The sequence below is a fragment of the Marmota monax genome, unplaced genomic scaffold, assembly GCF_021218885.2.
Source record: "Marmota monax isolate L192 unplaced genomic scaffold, Marmota_monax_Labrador192_F-V1.1 WCK01_AAM20220418_F8-fsc00088, whole genome shotgun sequence".
Taxonomy (NCBI): Eukaryota; Metazoa; Chordata; class Mammalia; order Rodentia; family Sciuridae; genus Marmota; species Marmota monax.
In genome coordinates this window covers 7617396-7643466 of record NW_026694492.1, presented here as the reverse complement: position 1 = coordinate 7643466, position 26071 = coordinate 7617396, and the positions used below count along the sequence as shown (strand labels likewise).

General features: G+C 34.6%; 1 protein-coding gene across 2 annotated transcripts; it reads left to right on the top strand.

Moving 5' to 3' along the window:
- Positions 1 to 25491, top strand: Lman1 (lectin, mannose binding 1). 2 transcript variants are annotated; one of them, XM_046419464.2, is made up of 14 exons: positions 1 to 271; positions 3763 to 3917; positions 3999 to 4106; positions 4852 to 4913; positions 6077 to 6176; positions 9850 to 9973; positions 11897 to 11955; positions 12366 to 12498; positions 13839 to 14032; positions 14148 to 14218; positions 20116 to 20269; positions 21270 to 21391; positions 21673 to 21722; positions 22986 to 25491. In XM_046419464.2, exons 1-13 carry the CDS (start codon positions 34 to 36, stop codon positions 21707 to 21709), a joined length of 1557 nt encoding a protein of 518 aa, XP_046275420.1. In that variant the 5' UTR covers positions 1 to 33; the 3' UTR covers positions 21710 to 21722; positions 22986 to 25491. The 2 variants fall into 2 exon arrangements, with proteins under 2 accessions (XP_046275420.1, XP_046275419.1); XM_046419463.2 differs by having other exon boundaries at positions 21673 to 21735.
- Positions 25492 to 26071: the final 580 nt, after the last annotated feature.

The following is a 26071-nucleotide window of genomic DNA, read 5'->3' as shown; positions in this document are numbered from 1 at the left end:
TCTCCCGCCGGCCTCTGCGTCCCAGAATCCAAGATGGCGGGATCCAGGCTAAGGGGTCCCCAGGCCAGAGCCTTGCCGTTTCTCTGCGCCCTGCTGCTGTCACTCAGTCGCTTCGTCCGGGGCGACGGCATGGGAGGCGACCCCGCGGCCGCCGGTGCTGCGGACACCCCGGCTGTGATGCCACATCGCCGTTTCGAGTACAAATACAGCTTCAAGGGGCCACACCTGGTGCAGAGCGATGGGACCGTGCCCTTCTGGGCCCACGCGGGGAGTAAGCCCGGGAAGGGGGCGGGAGGCTCGGGTCCCCTCTCCGCCTTCCGCCTCCTCCTTTCACCTTCTCTTCGCGGATACCCTGGTGTGGTGAGGGTCCTTTTCCAGCTGTTGCACACCGTATGCGCTGTGGTGGGGAACCTCTCTGCAACCCCAGGTTCCTCTGGCCTGCAAGTTCCCCCGCCAGCCTCCGAGAGCCTTCTCAGCGTTCTGTCCACTCTCATCCACCTCATGACTTCTTTGATCTCCTCGGTACTATCCGTTTGGTCTAGAGGTGTTTTGTTACTTCCTTCCACATCCCAGCCCTCAAACTCACTTTTAGGTGTCACGTTTCACCCTGATGCCACGTCTCTGGGGGACACGTTCCCCACCCACAGCCATCCCAACCTGAGACCTGTTTCATCAGCCTCCTTTCTCCTGCTTACTTTTCTCCAGTGTTGTTAGCAATGGTTAATGCTCAGGTTTGTACTCAATGCCATTTGAAGACTCCAGAGAATACAAAGATTGGTTTTAAAGTAATTTTTAAGTTTTTGCATGTCAGAAGACGTTATTAAGCTGTTAGACCTACACCTTTGCCTCTCTTACTGACTTTGGTGTGGTCTTCGATCTTTGCATTATGAAACTTTATAGTCACACTCATGCTTTATTTAGTAGTAGAAGATTTTTTTGTATTGATTATTTCTGAACCTGGCTAAGAATAGCATTATATCTTATCCTTTTAAGAAAAAAAAAATAGAAGTTCTGCTTCAAGTTTTATTCACCTTGTTTGGCCCTCTTATCGATAAGAGAGTCTTGTTAGAGCATATCTGCAGGTTCTAGTGCTGATGTGTCACTGCTGACTAAGGAATCAATCCTACCACTTGGCATGTCATAACCTCTGTTCAGTGACCATCAGATACACCCTTTAAAACAAGTGGCCAAGGTCTTTTGATGACAAGAAAACTCTGGCAGTTTGAATTCCATCTGAATGTGTGATTAAGCAATCATTTATATAAGGCTTGTATACATCCTTCTAGATTATCCAGTGCTTGAAATAAAATGTTTCATTTCTAGAAAGTAAGTACTAAATAGAAAGCACTCTTTTGGGAAGGGCCGTTACCTGCAAATGAATATGTAATTATATGTTATAAATTTCAATTTGATTTAATGACCAAGTCATCAAGTGTTTGAATCTGAGTGCAATTATGTTGTTAACTCAGCAGTTATATATTATGAGCCCACTGGGCAAAAGGATAATGGTGGGCAATTGTTATTAAGATAACGTCATTGCTGATACACAAGGATGATGCAGATTATACTAAACACAAGGTTTTGGATCTTTTGCTTTCAGTGTTTTAGGGAGGAGAGGAATTATGATTAATTTTTCAGTAGTAACGGATTTGTTCATACTTTTTCACTTTTGCGCCTCTCCATTATCTGCCTGCTTTTCTCTCTCCCATATCCTCAAATTAGGAATGCTAATCAACTACCAAAGTTAGTTACTTTGACTTTCTTTATAGAGCCATAACCTATTAATCCGGTGTGATGCAAAAATTCAGGATAATGTACCTTAATGCATTTAAATTGTTTGTCTAGACTATATTTGAAATAAAGAGATTAGTATTTTAACTGTGACTTAATCTGTGTACTGACTCTGGGAGTTACTGCTATGGATGTCCCTTGCTTGCACTACTACTCTAATTTTTATAGTCTTATTGTTCTCTTTCTGCCATTGTTCATCCCCCCCTCCCCATTTTCATTATGTAAGACAAAAAGTAGAGAGATATTAGGATCTAATTTAAACAAAGCCCTTAATGTTTAGCCCTAAATTAAGATAAAATCTATCATGTTTGTCTTTCTTAGTTCTAATGTCCTTTTGTACTGCTGGTACACATGGGTCCATAAGGGCAAAAAAAAAAAAATGATACTTTGTAACTATAGCTCTCAAATCTCTTTTCACCTTCATTTTTCCGATTTGTTCCTTAGTAGATAAGACAGGTGTTATCTGTTTTACATATGGAAAAACTGATGTTCAGAAAGGTAAAGTTTCTTGGAAAAGGTTACATAGCTGGTATCTATAGAATTGAACTCAAATCTAGGTGTTCTGATTATCTGTCCAGTACTCTTTCTGGTGCCTTCCTCTCAACCATTCAGTGTTTGAAAATGATGATGACAAAAGTGAGTGATTATACTGAAGCATCTCAACTCTACTTTTTTTTCAGTTTTTCCTACCTATAAAGTGATATTATAGTTTTATTTCCCAGCATAAATAATAGTTTAATATCTGAAAGGTTATGCAGAACTTTTCAAATTTTAGGCCTAATCATGCTTTAATAATTATCTAATTCAAGAATGGGAGGATTGAAATACGTATAAGCATACCTCATTTTATTGCATTTTGCATATATTGTGTTTTTTTACAAAACAAAGATATGTGACAGTCCTATTTCCAGCAAGTCTGTTGGCTCCATTGTTTTTTAAACAGCTTAGATGATCATTAGCTTTTTTAATAATGTTACTTTTTAATTAAGGTATGTACTTTTTTTAGATATTATGCTCGCATACATCTAATAGACTAGAGTGTACTGTCAATATAACTTTTATATTGACACTGGGAAACAAAAAAAAATGTGTAAAAACTGCTTTATTGCCGTGGTTTGGAACCAAATCTGCAGTATCTCCAAGGTATGCCTGTATGTGCACTTTTATAACCCCTTATATGCCTCTGAGGTTGTTAGAGAGATGAAATAACTTACCTAAGATTAACCTGCTAATTAGTGGCTAGCACTTCAGCTCAGACTGGAAGTGCAAACCACTACTTTGGGGATCACCATTTTCTCTCAGAATCTGCCAAAGCTGAAGAATGGCTTACTGAATTGAAATTTAGTTGACTTTCTTCCTTGAAAAATGCATATATGCAGAATATTTTGCATATTACTTTTGGGGTGTTTATGGAAGTGATCAAGCTCAGCCCCTTCATTTTACAGGTAAACATATGGTGAACCCAAGAGAGTAAGAGAATTTATTTGTTCAAAGTCCCAGCTGTACTGAGACTAGGAACAAGTCTCTTGATTCCTAGTGGTATGTTCTTTTCAAAATGCTTAAGACTTTTTAACATTTGTAAACAAATAAATAAATATGTTGCACAGTTTTTTAAAAAAATATTTGCAGATTTTTGAGGTATTTAAAAAATATTCTGAGAATCAAATAGGTAGTTTGCCTTTTAAGTCATAATTTCCTTCCTCTTGCCATGGACTATTAAATGTATTGTTATAGGTTTATTTTATTTTATTTTTACTTTTACAGAGATACTTCAGTGTTCCAAAGATAAAAGAGGCATTAGGCCTAAAGTTTCAAAGTTGAAACTGTTAATATGAAATTATTTCTTAATAAAATTATTGTTCAGCTTACTAAGTTAAAATTAGTTTTTTAAATATGTAGTAGTTTGGTGATGATGTGTTGAATTTTATCTAATTATAATTTAAAGCTTTTCTTCCCTTGTTTCTGCTGTAGATGCTATTGCAAGTTCAGATCAAATTCGAATAGCACCATCTTTAAAAAGCCAAAGAGGGTCAGTGTGGACAAAGACAAAAGCAGCCTTTGAGAACTGGGAATTGGAGGTGACATTTCGAGTGACTGGAAGAGGTCGAATTGGAGCCGATGGCCTAGTAAGATCATTTCTGTTACTTAGAAAATTATTATAAATGCACACACCACTGACCTAATGGTTCCCTATTATGTATTTTTAGGCAGTTTGGTATACAGAAAATCAAGGCTTGGAGGGCCCTGTGTTTGGATCAGCCGATATGTGGAATGGCGTTGGAATATTTTTTGATTCTTTTGACAATGATGGAAAGGTATATTTATTTTAAAAGCAGTTACCGACTTTGTTATATCTGCTAGCAAAGTTAGATTATGAGAAATATACCTTGTTTGACACTCATGAGTTTAATTGTGGCAAACTTGGCAGGTGATATTTTAAATATGGTAATTAGTCTCGAATTTAGCAAGTGAGAATTTAGCAACTGAGCTATACAGATACAATTTTTCATAAACCAGATGGAGGTCATAATGGAGCCTTAGAACTTTGCAGTGACTGCCTTCCCCACCATCCCTGTAATGTGCTTAATAATATTGATGGATAAGCCTGAAACATTAAATGTAGGCAGTGAAACCAGTTATGTTTAGAAGACTTTTGAAAGTTTGCTCTCATCACAGTGTTCATGTGCATGACTTATTGCTAGCTCATGTAACATCTTTTCATGTCAATCTCTCTTTTTGATCAGACCAGTTTTTCTGATGATCTCTCCTAAAACAGTAAAGAACAAAATGTACTTACATATTGTAAACATTAACTGTGGTTTAGCAGTAGCCTTAAGATTAATGACATTCCTTTTAGCTGATTTTTTTCTTCCCTGACTTTCAGTGATCCCTATTAGCAATTCAAAGAACTTTAATAATTCCTTGAATGCCAAGGCCATATTATTTTAAAATTTTGAGTTCTAGAATTTTAGAGATATAAGAGACTTCATTCATAGTATAAGAATGATCTAGAATTTTTTATTAAGGCCTTTAAAACAAATGCATTCTCTTTATTTTTAGAAAAATAATCCTGCTATAGTTATCGTAGGCAACAATGGACAAATCCATTATGACCATCAAAAGTAAGTGTATGATCTTACAATGTTTCTCATTTTAGCTTCTCTTCAGAAATTGCATGAAAAATATTGTTTCATATCCTGAATACTTTGCAATTAAGATTATTCTTTTTCTTACAATGTCATTTTGTAACTTAGTGAATAGATCTTATTTTAATTTGACTGTGTCCCAACCCATTAGTCCCAAGTTTTCACATCTGAATATCTTAATGAAATTGACATAGGTACATTAAAATAGGTTGGAATCATAATCTAGAGTTTATATACATTATGTAATTGAAATTATTATAATTATATAATATAGTTATAATTATTACATAATTATATTGCGTATAATATAATTATATAATATTTACTTGCTTATAGGTGTTCCACATCTGGAACAATGAAACCAAATGGGTTAAAATTGTTTCTATGAACCACATCATATGTTAAACTTAAAATATATATTTATTTAACCTAAAATTATATTATACAATATTTTTGAAGGTTTATAGAATCTTCCTGGCTTTCACTAGTCTTACTTTTTCAGCTTTATTAGTTTTAAAACTAAAGTTGAGCCTTGACCAAACTAATGAATACACAATTTATACCACTTTATTCATTCTAAATATTGTGGGTTACAAAGGATCTGAGTGTTCAGTGTATTTATAATGTATGTGAACTAGGAATGTACATTTTTTATTTTCACATATTTGTTATACAGGAATTACCTCTTAGTCAGTGAACTGCAAGAAACATTACTTATCCTTGCTGTAGTTTGCTATTTCCTGCCTTAGTGATTTTCAACCCTGGTAGTTCATCACCGCTCTCTCTGGAGCTATCTAAAGTAGAGGTACCTAGGCATTCTCCTTTCTATTCTACTTTATTTCATTTCTGGTGGAGTCTAAGGAATTTGGATTCTGCCCTATGGTAGAGGTCCTCTGTCCTAGCCTCATACAGAATGGTATATCTCTCCTTGCTGTCAGCACATAATAAAATTGGTTCTCATATCACTCAAAGTTCTGGCAGGAAAAAATTTGTGGCACCTTTGTATCCTCTAAATAAATAAAAAGTTGAAATAAGTATCCTAAGATTTTATCATAACTCGATATTATTTTAATCTTCCTGAATTTTTAAATATTGAAAAGCTTTCTAAGTTTCTTTTTTTCCTTTCTCTCACACTCTAGTGATGGTGCCACGCAAGCCCTAGCAAGTTGTCAGAGGGACTTTCGCAATAAACCCTATCCTGTTCGGGCAAAGATTGTATATTACCAGAAAACTCTGACAGTAAGTCGTAGTAATCAAATGAATAATGTTCTAGTATGACTTTTCTTCTTGAATTCTTTTTGAATTGATTGAAATTAAATGGACTTAAATGTGGATATTGTTTATGTGCTGATCAGTGTTACTCTAAGAGAACAGACATGGCTTCAGAGCTTGGTATATATAGGCATCTATTTTAAGAACTTGCCAGCAGGTTTCCATTTGGTCAGTAGGCATTTGAGCACCATGCTCTATGTGACATGTTATATGTATATATGCTAGTCTTTAGGAAGTAGGAGTAAGACAAAGGTCATTCTCCCCAGAAAGCTTATAGTCTAATGCTAGAGACACATGTAACATTAGCATGCTATGTAACAAAGACTACAACGCACCACCATTGAGGAATTGTAGGAGTGAAATTCTGTAACTCTGATGTGGGAGTGGGGAAGGTCAAAAATAGCTTCTCAGGGTTAAGCTACATTTTAAAGCAGGAGCAGGAAGTTTGGGGTAGGGTGTGTGTGTGTCTTCTAGGCACAGAAGGCAGTCATAGGGCCTTGAGAGAAATTGAAATATTTGAGACAGAGTTTGCTTTGACTTATAGAGGAGACCTGGGGGAAGCAAGTTTGAAAGTTTGGCGGTTATACGCCTTGCACAGGGTGTCCTGTAGTTTATCCTGTAAAGAACTTTTAAGAAAGTTTAGTTTTAAGCAGAAAGTGAAATGGTCAGATTTACAATTTTGAAAGATGACTTAGGTCCTAGTGTTCTTAAAGGATAAGCCAATTTTGACTACTTGACTCTGAAAAGTTCCAGGCCTGTGCTTTGTGCTTTATGTGCAGTTTTTTAAATAGCCCTGTGGCATATGCATCCCCATCTTAAATGAAATTGAATATAGGAGATTTTGAATAATTTCAATATTATCATACTGAATAACTCAGAGAACTCTGATGTAAACCCAGCTCCATCTTAACTGCAAGACTCCACTTGTGGTCTGCACCAAGGTGGTGCCAAAGGGAAGGCAGAGGAGAGATGAGGAGCAAGTAGAGACTGTAGGACTAACTTAGTTCAGTTTGCCAGGGGTTGAGGTACAAATAGAGTTGTAGAGTGAAAGATAGTTCCTGAATGTCTGCCCATTAGACAACTAATTGGTACCATTTCCTAGCAGAGTAGCAGTTATCTTTGTGTTTGGGGAAAAATGGAAATGAGAGGGTTGGTACATGGTTTAATTATAGATAAATTGAATTTAGCATAAAACATAGATGGCTGTATCCAACGGGCAGTTCTAATAACTAAGATCATCAATGCATTGTAAACTTTGCTTTTTAAAGATGTTATCAATATCTTTTGTGAACTTTTCCTTTTCCTAAATCATGAGCTAGTCTTAAACTCCTATGTATGAAACACTGAAAATTAGCTCTTTGGAGAAAAAGAAATTACAGGTATGTGGAATTGAACCCAGGGTTTCATGGATGCTAGGCAAGTGCTCTGCCATTGAACCATACTCCCAGCCCTTTGGAAAACTATATTGGCTTGATCTTGAATTCCAAGCTGTTAGAGATCTCATTATAGAGGATATGTCCAGGGTATTAGGCTGGACATAAGTTTCACTATAATTACTATTCATTCTGTACAGTTTCATTAGGGTCATCACTAAGTCACACTTACCTTCATATGGATAAAGCTCAGACAGCAGATATTCACATGGTGAGTAGATGCTCACTTAAGATCTCAGGGAGGCTGCCTGCATGATTCTACACAATCTATACAATGAGGGGCCCACCAGCAGTTCCTGCAGAGTGTACTACTTCCCCCCAAAATTTCCTAGTAAGATGAGATTGGGCATTGCTATATGTATTAGCATATTTAAAATTCCTTCATAAAGAAAGGATAAATAAATAGACCTTTAATAAGCCTCACATTCTGCAAATTTATTTGGCCCTGGAATTCTTTGTTGCCTAATATCTACAGATGACTGTAGGCTGGTGTTTGAAGTTACATGCTGCAGAACATGCTGGACTCCTAATGCAGCTTATTGGGTCTAGCCTGTGAGCGTTTGCTCAGCCTGTTGTTCCTTCCAGTGATGTTCTCTCCTTTTCTCTGTACTTGACTGACCATACTCAGCTTTGAACATACTGCCTCAGATCCCTTTTCCACAGATTTCCCAAACATCAGCTTATAATGATATATTTCCCCTAAACTCTTAAAGTTTCATTTATTTTTTTTTTTAGTGCTTTTTTTGGTCTTTGATGAAATGTGCTGTCTTGAATTGCTAGTTAACTCTATGTTATATCTTTTCTTACCAATATGGTTATAACCTCAGGCAGGCATTTTATCCTATGATTCTCAAAATCATTAATATTGTGCCCATGTTAGGTACTCGAGAAATGTTTAAGTTAGTATTTGCACCTCAGCTTGTCCCAGTTGTTTTGACATTGGAGGGAAAAGAAAAAGATATTGCAAGCATGAAGTGTGTGTTCTGGCATTAATTATGAACATATAGTATGTGGGCTTTACAATCCCAGTCCTGATGGTCCTCCTAACTCATAGTACAATGAATATGTTATACCCTTTAAAAAAAATAAGAACAAGACAATAAAGACAAGTTGCAAATGATATAAACTGAAACAGGATTATTTCTAATAAAAAGAAACAAATAATAATATTAGTTAACTATATGGCCAGTGATCTTTAAAATTAATTTTAACTAGTTTTTAGTCCACATATTTTTATATTACATTACATAGAGAATAACCTTTTCTATTGATGGGTATTTTATTCTTTTTCTGAAAATTTGGACAGAGTTCTATAACATTTCACCTGTGTGATTTAACCTTAATTGTCTGTGACAAAACTTTGACTCTAGAAGTAGTGATACAGGTGCCCTTGGTCCATGCCATGGACCTACTCCTTGTGTGGCCACTCCAATTTCAGTGGCTATCTTTTGGGGTAGGGCTAGTGATGGGGTTGTTAGGAATGAAGAGGTGAAACCTCAACTTGACTGGGTTGATGGAAAGAGTGTTCATGTGTCTACTGGATCCCTATGCTTTCTTAGAATTCCAAGATTCTCTTAAGAAATTTAGGGTCGTTACTTCAAATATACATCCTACTGAGAAGAAACTTGGATGTCCTTTTAGAGACTTCTATTACTTTTGCTGTTTCTGCTAACCTATAACAGCCCAATTACTTCACATACATAATAAAGAAGAGCTCACTAGTTGAAGCAATCTATTTAATTCTCTATGAGGTGTAGTTAAACTTGCACACTTAACCTATTTGGTTTTAGCTCTGTCACTGGGGTTTCAGAACAAATATGATCTCTCTTCTGAATAAACCATACAAAGAGAATAATTTTTTAAAGAGCAAGTGAGCCATATTTCATTTTAGAAAATTTGAATGAAAAATTATCAAAATTTTCACATTTTAAACATTTTTCACAGTGGGTAAAAAACAAATGGAATATCTTATTGTGTGATAATATTAAGTAAGTGAGGTTATTTAAAATTACCCTTTATAATAGTGAAAGGAAGCAAATTTTTATTTATTTTTAATTTATTTATTTGTTTGTTTGTTTATTTATTTATTTATGGTGTTGTGGATTGAACCCAGGGCTTTGAAGGAAGCAAAGTTGAACAAATTGACTAACTGTAGATCATTTTACACTGTCCATTGTAAAAGCTATAGCTGTAGTATGTCTTTCTAGGTAATGATCAATAATGGCTTTACACCAAATAGAAATGATTATGAATTTTGCGCCAAAGTAGAAAATATGGTGATCCCTCCACAAGGGTATTTTGGAATATCTGCTGCAACGGGAGGTCTTGCAGGTAAAACATGCTATCTTTTTAATATTGAAAGCTAGTGAATTGAGTTTTATTGGTAATAATATATTTTGGAGATATGTAAACTTGTTTGCATGTAACCTTTTAAGACTATTTGAAGCCTTCCCATAGTCTACTGTGCGTCTTTGGCTCTGTTGGGACAGCTCTCATTGTTTTATAAGTATACAGTTGGCTAGGGATGCATACAGGTATCCAACTTACAGCATTAGTTTGGGTACTGTTTTACAGCAAAGGAAACATATTTAAATTTGAAGATATAAAAGGTTAATTGTCCCTAGATGCCCTTCAATAGACGAATGGATAAAAAAAATGTGGCATTTATACACAATGGAGTATTACTCTGCATTAAAAAATGACAAAATCATAGAATTTGCAGGGAAATGGATGGTATTAGAGCAGATTATGCTAAGTGAAGCTAGCCAATCCCTAAAAAACAAATGCCAAATGTCTTCTTTGATATAAGGAGAGTAACTAAGAACAGAGTAGGGACGAAGAGCATGAGAAGAAGATTAACATTAAACAGGGATGAGAGGTGGGAGGGAAAGGGAGAGAGAAGGGAAATTGCATGGAAATGGAAGGAGACCCTCAGGGTTATACAAAATTACATACAAGAGGAAGTGAGGGGAAAGGGAAAAATAATACAAGGGGGAGAAATGAATGACAGTAGAGGGGGTAGAGAGAGAAGAGGGGAGGGGAGGGGAGGGGAGGGGGGATAGTAGAGGATAGGAAAGGCAGCAGAATACAACAGACACTAGTATGGCAATATGTAAATCAATGGATGTGTAACTGATGTGATTCTACAATCTGTATACAGGGTAAAAATGGGAGTTCATAACCCACTTGAATCAAAGTGTGAAATATGATATATCAAGAACTATGTAATGTTTTGAACAACCAACAATAAAAATTAAAAAAAAAAAAAGGTTAATTGTCATATGTTTTAGGACCCTAAGTGTTGTCACATCATATATAAGTGAATTTGGCAATCTGAGGAAATTTTATTTGGGGACCAAACTTTATACCAAGATTCAGTGATCATTTTTTCTCTTGTGTGGTAATAAATGAAGTTACTCCACATTAACCCAATTTTGTGTTTATATGGCATTGTAGTTTTAAATACTTTTCAAATGTATGGATCGTTCTATGCAACCCAGGGAGGGCCGAAAGAGAGACCACATTTTTCCTATTTTTAGATGAATTTGTCAAATCTTATGTGAAAGGTTCTGAAGATCACATGGCCTATAATGGTTAGCCCAAGAAGGTCTGATCCCTGCCCTTTTAGACCACATGATTTCTGTTCAAGTTTCTCAGTGTACTGTGAAGAATCACAGTTTTCTGGATTGAATTTGCCTGCATCTCTCAATTTCCATGAGTGGTAGAAAGCATGAAGACTGATGCACACTGTAGATAATTGTTCTACTCTGTGGGTGTAACTAACCAGGACAACCTGCTGAGTCTCTGCTTTTAGCTTAAACAGCTTGACATTAATTTGATTTTATGTGATTTTAGATAAAACATAAAGTTATTTGTGGCTTCCATGTGAGTAAAATAAATATTTTTTATTTAAATAACCAATACATGTGATGAAATAGACTCAGAGACAGTTAGGTATAGGAAATATATTAACAGGATTTTTGTCTATTTGTTTATTGTTTATTCCTTATTAGACATTTGTTAAGCATCTGTTATATGTTAAAATTGTTAAATGTTGTGATTTAGGGTTTAAGAAAGTGAATTTGGATTACTTTTAATGTAAATCTTTCAGATGAATTTTTGCCCTTAAGGTCACAGAGAACCATTGCCTTTATCAAATTACAGCTTATTTATCATTATTTTAAAAGCAATAAATACAAATTCACAGCTATAAAAATAATATATTATGGAATTTTTTTTTTTTTTAATTTGTAGATGACCATGATGTTCTTTCTTTTCTGACTTTCCAATTGACTGAGCCTGGAAAGGAGCCAGTGAGTACATATATTTGTTTTTCAAAGTGTATTTTCAATTTTCAATGGTTATGCCTCATGGCTGAAAACTCGGGAAGACTGACCTTCCTGCTGTATGATCATGTACAAGTTACTTAACCTCTCTAGTATATAATATTTTTATTGGCAGAACAGATGTTTGTCCTGGCCACTTCATGATGTAAGGATTAAAAGAGACAGTATACTTAGAGCAAGTAATAGTGGTTATTGTTATTTTTGTTGTTAATATTAGTAGCAAGAGTAAAGTTTTTTTTTCAATAAAAAGGAATAACCACATTATGTTAACCTTTCAGCTGGTGGTAGAATAGTGAACATAAGAAAAACAACATATATTGAAATGTCTCACAGGTTCTCTTATCTTTTTTATGATTTATTCTTAAACTCCAATAAAGCCTACACCAGATAAAGAAATTTCAGAAAAAGAAAAAGAAAAGTATCAGGAGGAATTTGAGCACTTTCAACAAGAATTGGACAAAAAAAAAGAGGAATTCCAGAAGGATCACCCTGACCTTCAGGGACAGCCTGGTGAGTGGTAGCAAAGCTGACATCCATGGTGGCTGTAAATTGGATGCATGATTCCATGTGTTTCCTATCTCACCCCCTGCTCTCTGACCTAGTAAGCTCTAAGTAATTTTTTGGAAACAATTTATGAACAAATTTTCAGTCCTCAAGAGTTGAAAGACCTTAAAAGTGAGACCTTATCTTAGTGTCAGTAATGAATGCCACAGTTGTATAGATGAATCCTACACCACTAGTGCTTGAGCTCCATGGGGCAGGGATTACACTTATTATGTTCTCTAAACCTAAAAAGTAACCCAGAACATTACTGTGCTAGTGAGGCTCAGCAGGTATTTGCTAAATGAAATCATCCAAGGTTTATGTCTCTCCTTTTAGTGGTACTATTTACCTTTTTAGCATAGAGATAATACTTAAAAACTATCAAAACTATTGTCAGAATAATGTGAAATGATATCTAATCCACTTCTCTCCTTACTACTAATAGAATCCTGGACTTGAATATTTAGTATTTTAAAGTACTATTCTAGGGCTGGGGATGTGGCTCAAGTGGTAGTGTGCTCGCCTGGCATGTGTGGGCACTGGGTTTGATCCTCAGCACCACATAAAAATAAAATAAAGATGTTGTGTCCAACAAAAACTAATAAATAAATAAATAAAGTACTTTTCTAAGCCAATGTAATTCAGATCTTGCTTATTAAATTAATAATGTCAAAAATATAATGTTAAGACTGGTTTTTATTACCTGGTTTTCCTTGTGCACATAAACAATCACTGCTGTACTTAAAGCCTGTAGCAAACATTTAACACTGTGTAGTGTAATGATCACCAGTGTCATCCAGACTTGAAGAAGATAAAAATGAAGCATAAACTTCTTTCTTTTAAGTATGTGAAAAGTGTAGTTGGTGAATTTTGAAAAATGTTTCCACCTACTTAACTATCACTCAGTATATTTTTTTCACTTTAGAAAGCTCCCTGGTGCCTCCATCACATCAAAATCCCTCTCCACAGAGCCCATCACCATTTTGATTTCTGTCACCCTACATTAGTTCTGCCTATTCAAACGGACAGAATTATACAATATGTATGAAAGAAAAAATTACTTTTAAATGACAAATTTAAATGGAATTTATAAATGTTCAGCCACTAGAAATGGCAAAAAACAAATAGTAAGAGTCATGATTAAATTAATTATTTACACATTTTCTCTTTGGAAGATTATACTACTGTGTTGGAAATGTTTTAATTTTGGTGTCTGTTTACCCTTTGTTTGGTTACAGTATTTTAGTAATCACTTATATATAAGTATATATAGGTGATTCTAATTTTAATTCATAATTACTTTGCAGCGGATGAAATATTTGAGAGTGTAGGAGATCGTGAGCTAAGACAAATCTTTGAAGGACAGAATCGTATTCATCTTGAAATCAAGCAGCTGAACCGACAATTAGATATGATTCTTGATGAACAGAGAAGATATGTCTCTTCCCTGACAGAAGAAATCTCTAAGAGAGGATCAGGGATCCCAGGGCAGCATGGGCAGGTGAGCTTTCAGAACATGCAAATATGCCTTATTTTGCCTCTCTTGGATTAGAGTAGAAAAGAAAGGCTATAAAATGAGGATTATAGAGCTAGCTGACCATCTTTTTTTCTTCCAGGTCACTCAACAAGAATTGGATACTGTTGTGAAAACTCAGCATGAGATTCTGAGACAAGTAAATGAAATGAAGTAAGTGCATCAAAGTCGTGTTTCAGTGTTAAGTGGTATCTTTATCCTAGTGAAGGTATGCATGCATGCACTGTGTTATTATGAGGGATCAATCACATTCTTGATTCATTTTATAAATAGGGGACTATAAACATAAGAATTTTTAATTGTGCAGCCAATTTGGAAAGCAGTATAGAGATTCCTTGGAAAGCTGGGAATGGAACCACCATTTGACCCAGCTATTCCTCTTCTCAGACTATACCCAAAGGACCTAAAAACAGCATACTACAAGGACACAACCACATCAATGTTTATAGCAGCACAGTTCACAGTAGCTAAACTGTGGAGCCAACCTAGATGCCCTGCAATGGATGAATGGATAAAAAAAATGTGGCATTTATACACATGGAATATTACTCAGCACTAAAAAATAATAAGATCATGGCATTTGCAGGGAAATGGATAGCATTAGAGCAGATTATGCTAAGTGAACTTAGCCAGTCCCAAAAAAAGAAATGCTGAATGTCTTCTCTGATATAAGGGGGGTGACTCAAAATGGGGTAGGGAGGAAGAGCATGGGAAGAAGATTACCTCTAGATAGGGAAGAGGGGTGAGAGGGAAAGGGAGGGAGAAGGGGAATTGCATGGATGGTGGAAGGAAACCCTCATCGTTATACAAAATACATCTATGAAGATGTGAAAAAAAAAGAAGTAAAAGAATTTCTTTCCTTTTCATGAAAAAGAAGACTCAAACTCATAATAGAATGCATGTTTAGGCATTATGTTCATAGACTTTTTTTTTCTTACTTTTGCTTTGTTTGTTGTTGTTGTTTAACACCTAATATATGTTTGTTTTCACATCATCAAAATTATTTCACCTCTATCCAAGAAATGCTGTGATATAAATTAGTGAAAATTTTGGAAGCTAGAGAGGAAAAAGGAAAAGAAAAGTGGGGGAATCTCAATAAAATCAACGGGAAATCAGTAAAATAGAGGAAAGGGACCAAAGGGAGGGAGGACAGGAAGGAAACGGGAAGTACTTCAAAATGATATTGGCCAAATTATATTGTTGTATTGTGTGCATGTATGAATATATAACCACAAATCTCACCATTATGTATCATTATGTAATTATGTGCATTACACAATGACAATACACAATAAAATATGGAAAAAACCCCCAGAAATTTAGCAGTATGAAATTATATAAGTTTTAAATAATAAAAAAAGAATTTTTGATATTTAGAAACTATAAACATCTAAATTTTTAATAGTTTTAACCTGGAAAAAAATCTTTAATGTCTTTAGAAAAGCTAACTTGACAGAGTCAGGTGTGTGCTTGTATGTAGAAAATATTAAAAGAATATGGAATGTGACATATAGCAATTCTATGAGAAATACTAGGGAATGAGCATGTTTAGCATTGTAGGACTATAATATAAATTAATTGGATGCAGGTATTCTTTTTTTTATGGCATGAAAACATTTTAAAGGAAATAATGTGTAACCGCCTCTTTTTCATTCTTATCTTGTACTCTTAAGAGAGACTAGACAAAGAGCAGAGTGTTGAATGATAAGTTTCTGATGAGAATGATTTACTTATGCAGACGATTAACATTTCTCAATTCCTTGAGCAGAGAAAACAAGCCAGAGTTTCACGTTTCCATAAGCTAATGCTTTAGAGCACTATCCTGACCAGTATAATCCTTGACAAACAAGAATGTCAAGGTATATTATTTAGGATTAGGAAATTAAACTGGATTAAACAGAAGGTGATGTTCCTGACATCTAAAGATGAAAACCACTCAACTTATAACTGAAAATTTCTATTTCTTTAATTCTGTTTTTTGGCACTTAAAAATTTTTTCATATTGTGAACTCATGATTGCCAACTGAATAGTTGAGCTATTCAGATAGTTTAGCTAAATGAATAGAGTTCTTTTGAAAATGAACTTGATCATGTAACATAACATTTGAATTTTTTATTTTCATCTGTTTTAGACTTCAAATGCTGCAAAAATAGTACAGAAAATTTCCATAAAAATCTTTTACCCATCTTCCCCTAATGTTGACATCTTATATGACCACAGTATAATTGTCATAACCAGGAAATTAACATTGATAAAATACAATCAATTAAACTAATTACTTATTCAGACCCCCTCCCCGCCAGGATATATCCTTCCAAGGAAATATTGCTTTCTCTTTCTTCCCTGCTATCACTCCTCAGTCCTTTCTCCCTTTCTTTCAGACCTTTTCCCAGTATCTCTGTTGACAAGCAATTACATTAGTTTCTGGTTTGTTCTTCCTGTTTTTCTTTTGCACATGTGCATTTTCTTAAGTCTTCATACTCTAGAAACCCTTGTGCTTTGTTTGTTTCACATTGCAGTAGTATTAGAACACCTTAAAATTTAAGTAGTGGTTAGGAATTCCTTAGGATATTTGATAGTCCTTACAAACTCCCACTTACTAGTGGAGAACAAATGTCATGCATGCAATAAATTAACCAAAACTAAGCTCAAATTTTGAATTGGTCCTATAGAGCTTTTTCTTTGGAATTAAGGTTCAGGAAAAATGTGAAGAGATAGGAAATATTTGTCTTTAATGGAAAGGAAGATTTGTGTCTTTATAAAGGATTTTCATGTTCCCATAAAGTTATAATTTTTTTTTTTTTTCTGTAGAGGTCTTAGAAAGCATGTAGTTCAGCCTCTTTTCTGTAGCATTGAACCTTTTCCCACTTCTTCATCTCAAAACTTTTTCCTTTCAAGATTTCTAGCATACTGCTCACTCTTTGGCCTCTCTGCTTCCATTTAGTTTTCTTCACGTGTTGATCTTCTTTCCAACATCTCTTAAAAGATGTTTTCTCTGGGTTTCTATCCTCTTTTCACTTGATCTATGCCCCCTTTCACGACAATTCTGCCTCATAGACCCATCCTCATTCTTTAATACTCTGCTCTAGGTGCCCAGGAAAGTTCAACACATCTTTATTTGCAGAACTCTATATTCTAAGACATTGCTCTCTTGCAAGACTGTTGGCTCAGCAGGGCAGGAATTACATTTTTCTCACACAGTTTATTTCCCTAAAAATTGCCTGGCTCATAACATGTACCAAATAAATGTTAGCAGAATCACAGGCAAACAAATGAATGATTGAATGAGAGAACATTAAGAGACTCAATTTTTGTATACTAAAAAGACATTTCTATGTAAGCAAGTTTGTACTTCTGGGAAGCAATATTCTTAAATGGAGTTATGTAAGAAATTTATATTACATGGGAGGTTTTAGTCTTGGTAAGTATTTCAAGTGTATTAAAATATAATCCTTAATTGGTGTTTTAATGGAAAAGCTTAGCCTCATGAATTTTCTTGAGCACTTGTGCCATGGAAATAAATTTTAATCAATATATGATATTGATTCAGAAAGCACTTGAGATATTTTATAGCTAGTTTTAAAGTCTTCATTGCTTCTTTAAGTCAAATACAGTTTTTTAAAACTTAACATTTAGTCTGACATAACTATGCTATTTCTAATTAATTCTGAGATTTGAGTGTCTTCTTTTTGCTTTCTTCTAGTAGAGCTCTTCTTTTTAAATTTTATTCCAGGGAAATGAGTGGGATAACTTTGTATTTATTCCTCCAAATTGAACCATAATTGCAGACACTGGTAGGAAATCAGAGACATAAAACTCATTCTCAGGGGGCTTATGCTGATCCATCTGTGCAGATCCAAAGTAGGAAAGTCTCCATGTGGGAGGACTGACTGTGTTTGTTAGGGAAGGATCCAGGGGAGAATGTAGAGGAAAGGTAACCTATAGTGGAGGGATTTTACTAGAAAGAACATCCAGAGGCTTAAAGGGAAAGGATATTTTTCAAGGAATGGCTAGAGCCAAGACAGGTAAAAAGGAGTAGTGGGAGATAAAATCTGAGCAATAAATAGCAAACATTATAGAGACACTTGAGTTTTAGATTTTGTGGCCACTTTCGAACATCCACAGAAATAGAATAGTACAATGAATATCTGTGTATCCATCACTCAGCTTCAACAGTTGCCAGTTGTATTTTATTTACCTCACAAAAGAAATTTCCAGACTTGAAGATAATTTGTAATATAAGTGTTAATATATACCTTTTTAAGTGCTTAGTAGGTAAAATAATGATATTTTCAGGTAAATTTATTTCCTTATTAATAAAAAGCCTGTTATATTTCTGCAATTTTTAAAGAAAAATGTTTGTAATTTCTTACTATCATGCTTACAGATTCATATTGAAAGGGCATACTCAGTGGTAGAACTCCTTATTTTACGTATGAATAGTGGAATCACATCTTGCATTAAATTATATTCTAAAGTCAGTATGTTAAGACAAAATGTTGCATGAAGTCAGAATTACCCTTCAAAATAATATCATGTTGGAGAATATCACACCATCTCAGCATACCAACCAGTTTTTCCTTTATATTTGGAACAAATAGATTCTTCTTTGGTTGGCTTCTGGTTGAAGCACTAGTTTGTATAGGGGCCATCTGGTAGAACTGCAAGGAGAAAACAGTAGTTGGATTTGTGTTTGGGGTTACAGAGTCCCCTAGGATTCTAAGATTTACCAGAAGTCTTCGCAGAACTCAGAAAAACTGTTATACTCATGGTTATAGTTTAATACAACAAAAAGGTATTAAGCAAAATAGCAAAGAAAAAAGGTACAGAGAGTTGAGTCCAGGAGAAAGAGGCTCCAGCTTCTGGTTGTCCTCTGCTAGTGTTCTCACAGATGGTACAGATGGTCCCCAATTTAAATTTTTCAGTTTTACCATTATACAAAAGTGATGCACATACAATAGAAATTGCACTTCAAATTTTCAAGTTTGATCTTTTCCCAGGCTAACAATGTGTGGGATAATACTTAGTTGCAATACTAGACAGCAGTATCTAACCACAGACCCTATCAGCCCATGTAGTCATGAGGGTAAACAACCAGTAGTCTATAGTGTGCTGGGTTGCTAAGCAATGATGTGCTGTTGCTTAGTTGTACTAAATGCACTTTTAACTTATATTTTCGTTTTATAAGGGGTTTGTCAGACTGTAAATTTCGAAAGTCAAGGATCTTCTATACTTAATTCTCCCAACGGCAATGTGTGACAAACAATATGTGCCAAGTGCTGCCATCTAGAGAAGCTTACCCAAGCCTTGGCATCTAGGATTTTTATTAGAGGTCAGTCATTATAAATGGAGCACCCATGTAGCTGACCACAAACACTCTGTCATCAGTTTCTTTATGACTGTAGGCAAACAAAAACAGAATTCTCATAAATCAGAGTTTGCATAAACTGGCCAGGCCCAACACCCCAGAAAAATAACTCTTTATTGGGCAGCATATTCCAGGTGCTTATAGAGATGACCTGATCAAGGGCAGTCCTGAAAAACTTAGAATGCATAGGATTTGCAGAGTTCAGGTCTGCTTAATCCTTTGCTGTAAAACATTGAAAACACTGGAAAGATTTCTTATAATTTATTAAGAGTAATTAATATCCATTATATTATTCAGAATTTAACCTTTATTTTATTTATTTATTTTTATGTGGTGCTGAAGATCAAACTCAGTGCCTCACATTCCATCACGGAGCTACAATCCCAGCCCACGTTGCTGGTTTTAATATAGATTATTTGGTAGTACTCTCTATGTATTATTTTTAGGTGGCCTTTAGTGAAGAATAAAGCCGTAGTATTAAGCTGTAGTTTTATAAATCATTTTCTAGTTTTGAAGACAATTCTGAGTTTAAATACTTTCTTTACCCTTTTTTTTGTGTGTGTATATGTGTATGTGATCTGATTATTAAGCTTCAAAAAGTATAACCATTTGAAATCTGTGACTGAAAAAGTCAATCATCTTTTTAGTGATTTCATTATATAAAGAGATTTTCTGTTTCAGGAATTCCATGAGTGAAACTGTCAGACTGGTCAGTGGGATACAGCACCCCAGTTCTGCAGGAGGAGTCTATGAGACCACACAGCACTTCATGGACATCAAGGAGCACCTGCACATAGTGAAGAGGGACATAGACATCTTAGTACAGCGAAATGTGGTAACTTTGTTTCTTTTTCTGTAACTGTTATAGACTTCCTTAGAAAAGGAAGAATGCATGGTCTACTTTTATTCTGCTGAAAATATTTTAACATTAGTTAGTGTTAATACCTTTTTTTGGCGGGGGGAGGCGGGTACTGGGGCTATACCACTGAGCTAAATTCCCAACCCTTTTAATTAATTTTATTTTGAGACTAAACTCACTAAGTTGCTTAGACTGGCCTCCAACCTGTGATCATCCCATCATGCCCAGCTAGCTGAAGTTCATTTTTATTGTTCAGGGTAGAATTGGTCCATGTCTTTCAAATTTCTATATATTTTGATTTCTTTGTTAAGTTTTATATGTAGGATTTACATTATCATTCAATGAAAATATTCTCTGATTACCATTTTAGTATCTTCTCTGATCCATGGCTAAGGCCAGGATGGTTTGGGTAATATATATGTCCTGAAGAACTGTGCTGGGTAGATGTAACTATATCAAGAACAATACATATGGAATAGGAAGAGAAATGTTTTTTAGAACAGTAGTGAGTAATATTGAATGCTGTGAGATTGGAGAGAATGATGGTAAGTAAGAGCTATTATGTTGGTAGTTTATTGGCAGGATAACTGTGCCATTTATTTTCTGAACTGAAACACTTTTGAAAGTGAAGGGTGAGCTATTGGTAAACACACTAGTGCAGCAAGTGTGCACTGAAAGTGTCCAGGGGAATGTGGTTTGTATTACTTCTCATCTCTAAAACTTTCAAAATCATCATCATCCTTAGTGAAGACAAGAGCCAGAAGGCAGTGTGATAAGGTAGAAACCATCTCATGTCAACTACTCTTAAAAATTTTTTTCATTTTTAAATTAAAAAAAAAAGGAAAAGTTGAAGTGATAGAAGATATTTCTAGGGATGAATTAATCAAAATACTTGTTTGTATAATAAACCACAAGTTTTATAAAGTTTCATGTATGTCTTTTTCCAAGCTACTAATTTGACTAATTATAATTATAGCCGTCCAATGAAAGATCAAAATGCCCAGAACTACCACCATTTCCATCATGTTTATCGACGGTTCACTTCATCGTATTTGTAATTGTACAGACACTGCTGTTCATTGGTTACATCGTGTATAGGTGAGTCTCCGTGAAATTTGACATAATTATTTTCTGTGTTTAATTTAAAATACTGTATGAAGTTATATATACCCATAATGCAACTTTCAGATACAAAGCAAATATTATTTCTAGTCTATTTCAGTTCACATTTGGAGTACATACATAGAATATATTCTTATCTTAATGTATTTTATATTTCAAAGGCATCAATATTTTAAGCAATCCTGTTTCTTTCCAAAGTTTAATGTGAAGAACTTCTTTCAGTTTTTTTTTTCTTTTTTCTTTTCTTTTTTTTGTAGGACTCAGCAAGAAGCAGCTGCCAAAAAATTCTTTTGACCACCATTTTCATGTGTGTACATCATGTATGTATGTACAAAATGTCTTTTTGAGGGACTTTTAAGTATTTAAATTACTTCATAGTCTAAATTATTAAATTTTATATAAAATAAAACATTGTTTAAACATTGATTTTTTTTTTTTTCGGTAAGAATAAACCTTAAAGATAACCACATGTAAATTTATTCATAGTACATAAATCTGTTTAAATTTCAGTGAACTGGTTAGTAGAATGTAGCCACTGAATAAATATTGACAAGAGGATAAATACTAGAAAATAAAAAATAGAAATAATAGAAAATGGATCTGAGTGTAACCCACTAAGTCTCTAATATGGAGAGGCTTATTTATTTAACATAAACACACTTGTCCTCTTGCCTCCCAGAATATGGGTCTCAGTAACAGCTCTCCATTGTATTTTGTCACCAAAGTCTTAAAGGTTGGAATTTCCTAAACTAAGACCTGGCTTTGCAGTTCTTTAATCTTAATATAGCTCCCTCTGGAATCAAAGAATGTTTTGTCTCAGAGCTTTATGATGTGGTTAATAAGCTTCAGAATGTTTAATGAAATGTTTTTCCCTCTGATTATCAATGCTACATCTCACCGTTAAAGGAAATTTTAGGGAAAAATTAAGAGCTGCATTTTGCCTAAAAAGTCACTTAGATGAAAACATTCCTCTGATAATAGTTTTTAATGGTTATTTTGCCTGGTGATGTATTCATTTCAGGATGGCCAATATTCTTGAGTGTCTTCATTCAGTATTATAAAAAATAATTTGTTTGTACTTATATTTTTAATTTAAGGAATTTATTTCTCTCATTTTGTCCAATGAATTTCAGCTCAGATTGCATGTTTTAAGAATATTTTGAGTTCACAAAACCTACCACTACACTGTGGTTTACATTACTCTGTGTAACCCAGGATTTGTTACTCCTTGTGTACTCTTACATTAAGGAGGCTTGATTTAGAAGCAGTTTTAAGATTTTTGAAGGCAAAAATTGAAAAATAGAGCAAAATACTTCTGATTTCTTCCTTTTAATGCCAGAACTAAGGATGTTGTAAAGCACTTGTTAGTAAACTTAACCATGAAATGTTAGACTGGAAGGAGATTTTATAGTCTTTGTACATAGTTCTGGGTATTAGAGAAACCATCTGTAAATGACATTTTATAAATACAGATTTAGTTTTTGTTTTCACACCTGATGTAGACTTACTTTTGCTTGCTTCAAAATACTCTTTTACCTAAAGTGATTTGATTCTCTTTCCTTTGCCATAGGATCAAGAGTAATACTGTTTTATAAAATAGTACTATTGAATTCTTCCAAGCCTTCCCAAGATTCCTCTCAAATGTCATTTACAGATTGGGCTAATGACCTAAAATTTCTATAAAGACTTCGTGAAGAACTGTGCCAGTATAGCAGTACCTAACTAGCACTGTGTGTGCGAACAGTCTTGGATTGCTTCTTGTGTAAGTGTTTATCCTAGAACACAGAAAGAGAATAACTAATGACGACTCACCCTACTTCGGTCACTTCAACGTTGAAAAAGTTCCTCTCACATTTCTCCTTTGTGTTAACATTTTGAAATTCATGTTTTGGAGACATCATTCATCACAGAATTTACTCATATTCCATGAAAAAAAAAATAACTACCCTCAGAAGAATATGTTATATACTGTGGACCTTGGGAAATCCTCTTGAGATAAAGGCTGCCAAGTCCAGTATTTTTTAAAGCCCATGGTTACATGTGCCTGAACATTAAAGAAATACAGGATCTATGCAGTATACACTTTTCAGGTTAGAATTCAAGGGGAATTCTTCTGATTGTTCCTAATACTAGTGGAGATGGTTGTTATGAAAGAGAATGAGCATGAATTTTTTTCTTATTAATTTAACTTGCTTGAAAATCAGTAAAATAGTTCATGTAGGACATTTATCTTATTATTTGAAATTTGTTTTCCTCAAAATCATCAAGTAGCTCATTTTTTAACAAAGTGTTTCGGTCGTGGAAAAATCGATCACTGCCAGAATTTTTTCATTTTTGTACTATTATGTATAATTGAATTTAGTCACTTCTCTCACACCAGCAAGTATTTTACAGGTGCCTTGGATTAAAACAAAATTTATTTAAAATTTTTAATGTAAGTTGTTGTGTTTATGATGCCACTTTTAAAAAGAAAATTCAATTACATAATGGCTGATGCCCTTATTTAATATACTTATTTGTATTCCAATTGTTTGAATGTTTTATTCAGCTTGAAACTTTACCATGAAGTCACAATAACCAATGTTCTGTTATGTGTTAAAGGCATATTAGTGTTTCTTAAAGTATAGTCCATGGACCAGACTGGGTCATGGAGTGCTTGTTTAAAATACAGATTTCAGGGCCCCATTCCAAATCACCTGTATTAAAACTCAGGGGTGGGAGGGCTTCAGAGTATCAGTGTTCAACAAGCATCTCAGATGATTCTGAGCACACTAATGGTTGAGAACCACTAAAATGGAGAGTGAAAAATAGGTCTTTTGTTGGCTTAATGCTGAGTTGAGAGCATAATATTTTTTATTATCAATGAAATTATTAGCAAATGTGCACTGATTCTTTTATATGTAAAATTTACTTAATGTTTCTTTTACTAAAATTCTTGGTTCATTAGTGACTACAAACTAAATCCAGGTTATTACTTGTAGCTCTTGGTACTTTGGTGGCGGCTTATGTTCAGATCCTGGTCAAGCCATGGAAACTCCCATCTTGAAGCCTGCCAGCTAAAGCCCTTGCTTTCTTGTTGTGATTGTGCTGATGTTTCATCTCAGACAACTGTACTTTTTGATAACGTGGGGAAAACAGAAATTACTTGAATAAGGGATTGCCTGCCCTGCCACTTTGCAGAGATGTGGTCTTTGTAAAGAACATAAAGCAGTTGTGAATATTAAGATGTGATTATCTTTCCCTGTCCATGTATTTGTCAAAGGGAGATAGTGAACAAATTATTATATTGGGGATTTTTTTTATTTATAAGATCTAGTGTAAAATCAGCTCTTGCAACTTTTTAGATCTGTGTGTTGCCTGTTTAATATATTTCTTTTATGATATTACTTAAAAATTTAAAAGGATTTTCTATCCACTGTCAATTTCAATTGGATAACATTTTGTCAAGTTTTTTTTTTTTTTTTCCTGATTGTTATTTTATGCTAGCTGGAATTTAAAAAATGACACTGACCTTATTCAAATAAAGAAATATTTTAGTAGTTTGCTATTTTCTTCATTGATCTCAGGTAATAAGGAGCTTTTCGTTTTCCAAATAAGCTCTGATCTGCAATAGAACTTCATTTATCTGTCATCTGTGCTTTGTCTTAGGTGATCTGCCTCCTGTGGCGTCAACAAATGGAAGGGAAACTGGAGAAAGTAGAAATGACATTTGTTAAATATTTACTCTTGCTGGTAATGAAAAGTACATATTAAAACAATATATTTGATGTTTTCACCTTCAATAACCAAATGCTGGCAAAAGTATAGTTAAGCTGGAACTCTTTGTTGTTATTAGTTACTGGCAATTTTTTAAATCTTTTTTTTTCCCCCAAATACCATTAACCTAGTGAAACTGGGTTTGAGTCTTGGCTCTGCAACTTGCTAGAGGTGGTTTTCAGTATCATCATAATCTTACATGGTTGTTAGCATTGTAAAAGAGAGTCTTTATAAAGAGATTTCAAAAAGTAACATACTAAGTTAATGGATCCCTTTCCTCTATAAACATAAAGAAATGCTGGATAAAAGATTTAAATACATAGATGAGTGTGAAAGAAATTAGAATTTAAAGATTGATTAGGGAGCTTGCTAGAGGTAAGGATAGCAAAAACTAAACTATATAAGCCCTGATACTGTGGTTGGAGGATATGTTCAGTTGGAGCTTAAGGGATGTGATTTTGGGCCTGGAAAACCCATTAGGTTTGAGCTAAGATGCTCAGATAAAGTTAGGACCCTGGCAAGTTGCTCCTTCAGTGGAAGTGGGCTGACAAGAGAAAACATAACAATCATCTCTCCTTGGGGTTCTGGATAGGGCACAAAATTCTCTATAATAGAAATTAAAGACCCAGCCTCATGCTTTATGCCATTGTAGCATCCAAATGACCTGCATGGTGTGGAATTTTCCAAGCCAAAACTAAATTAGTTCTGGTCTGGTAAATTCCAGGAGGAGGCAAAACAAAAGCACTCTTTAGCAATAATTCCACAACAAAAGCACATCAGACAACCCGGAACATCTAGTCCTAACTGAAATGAGCTCTAAAAATCATACACCAAACAAGAAAAATGTGAAAGAAATAGTAAATAGAAAACTTGGCACCTCCAAGAATCTGGGGTAACAGT

What these genes read in the sequence shown, in the direction of transcription:
- Lman1 (XM_046419464.2), top strand. Translation starts at nt 34, where the DNA reads ATGGCGGGATCCAGGCTAAGGGGTCCCCAGGCCAGAGCCTTGCCGTTT. An exon ending in CTTCTGGGCCCACGCGGGGA is followed by an intron (nt 272 to 3,762) that starts GTAAGCCCGGGA and finishes TTTCTGCTGTAG; the next exon opens with ATGCTATTGCAAGTTCAGAT. An exon ending in AGACAAGTAAATGAAATGAA is followed by an intron (nt 14,219 to 20,115) that starts GTAAGTGCATCA and finishes TTTCTGTTTCAG; the next exon opens with GAATTCCATGAGTGAAACTG.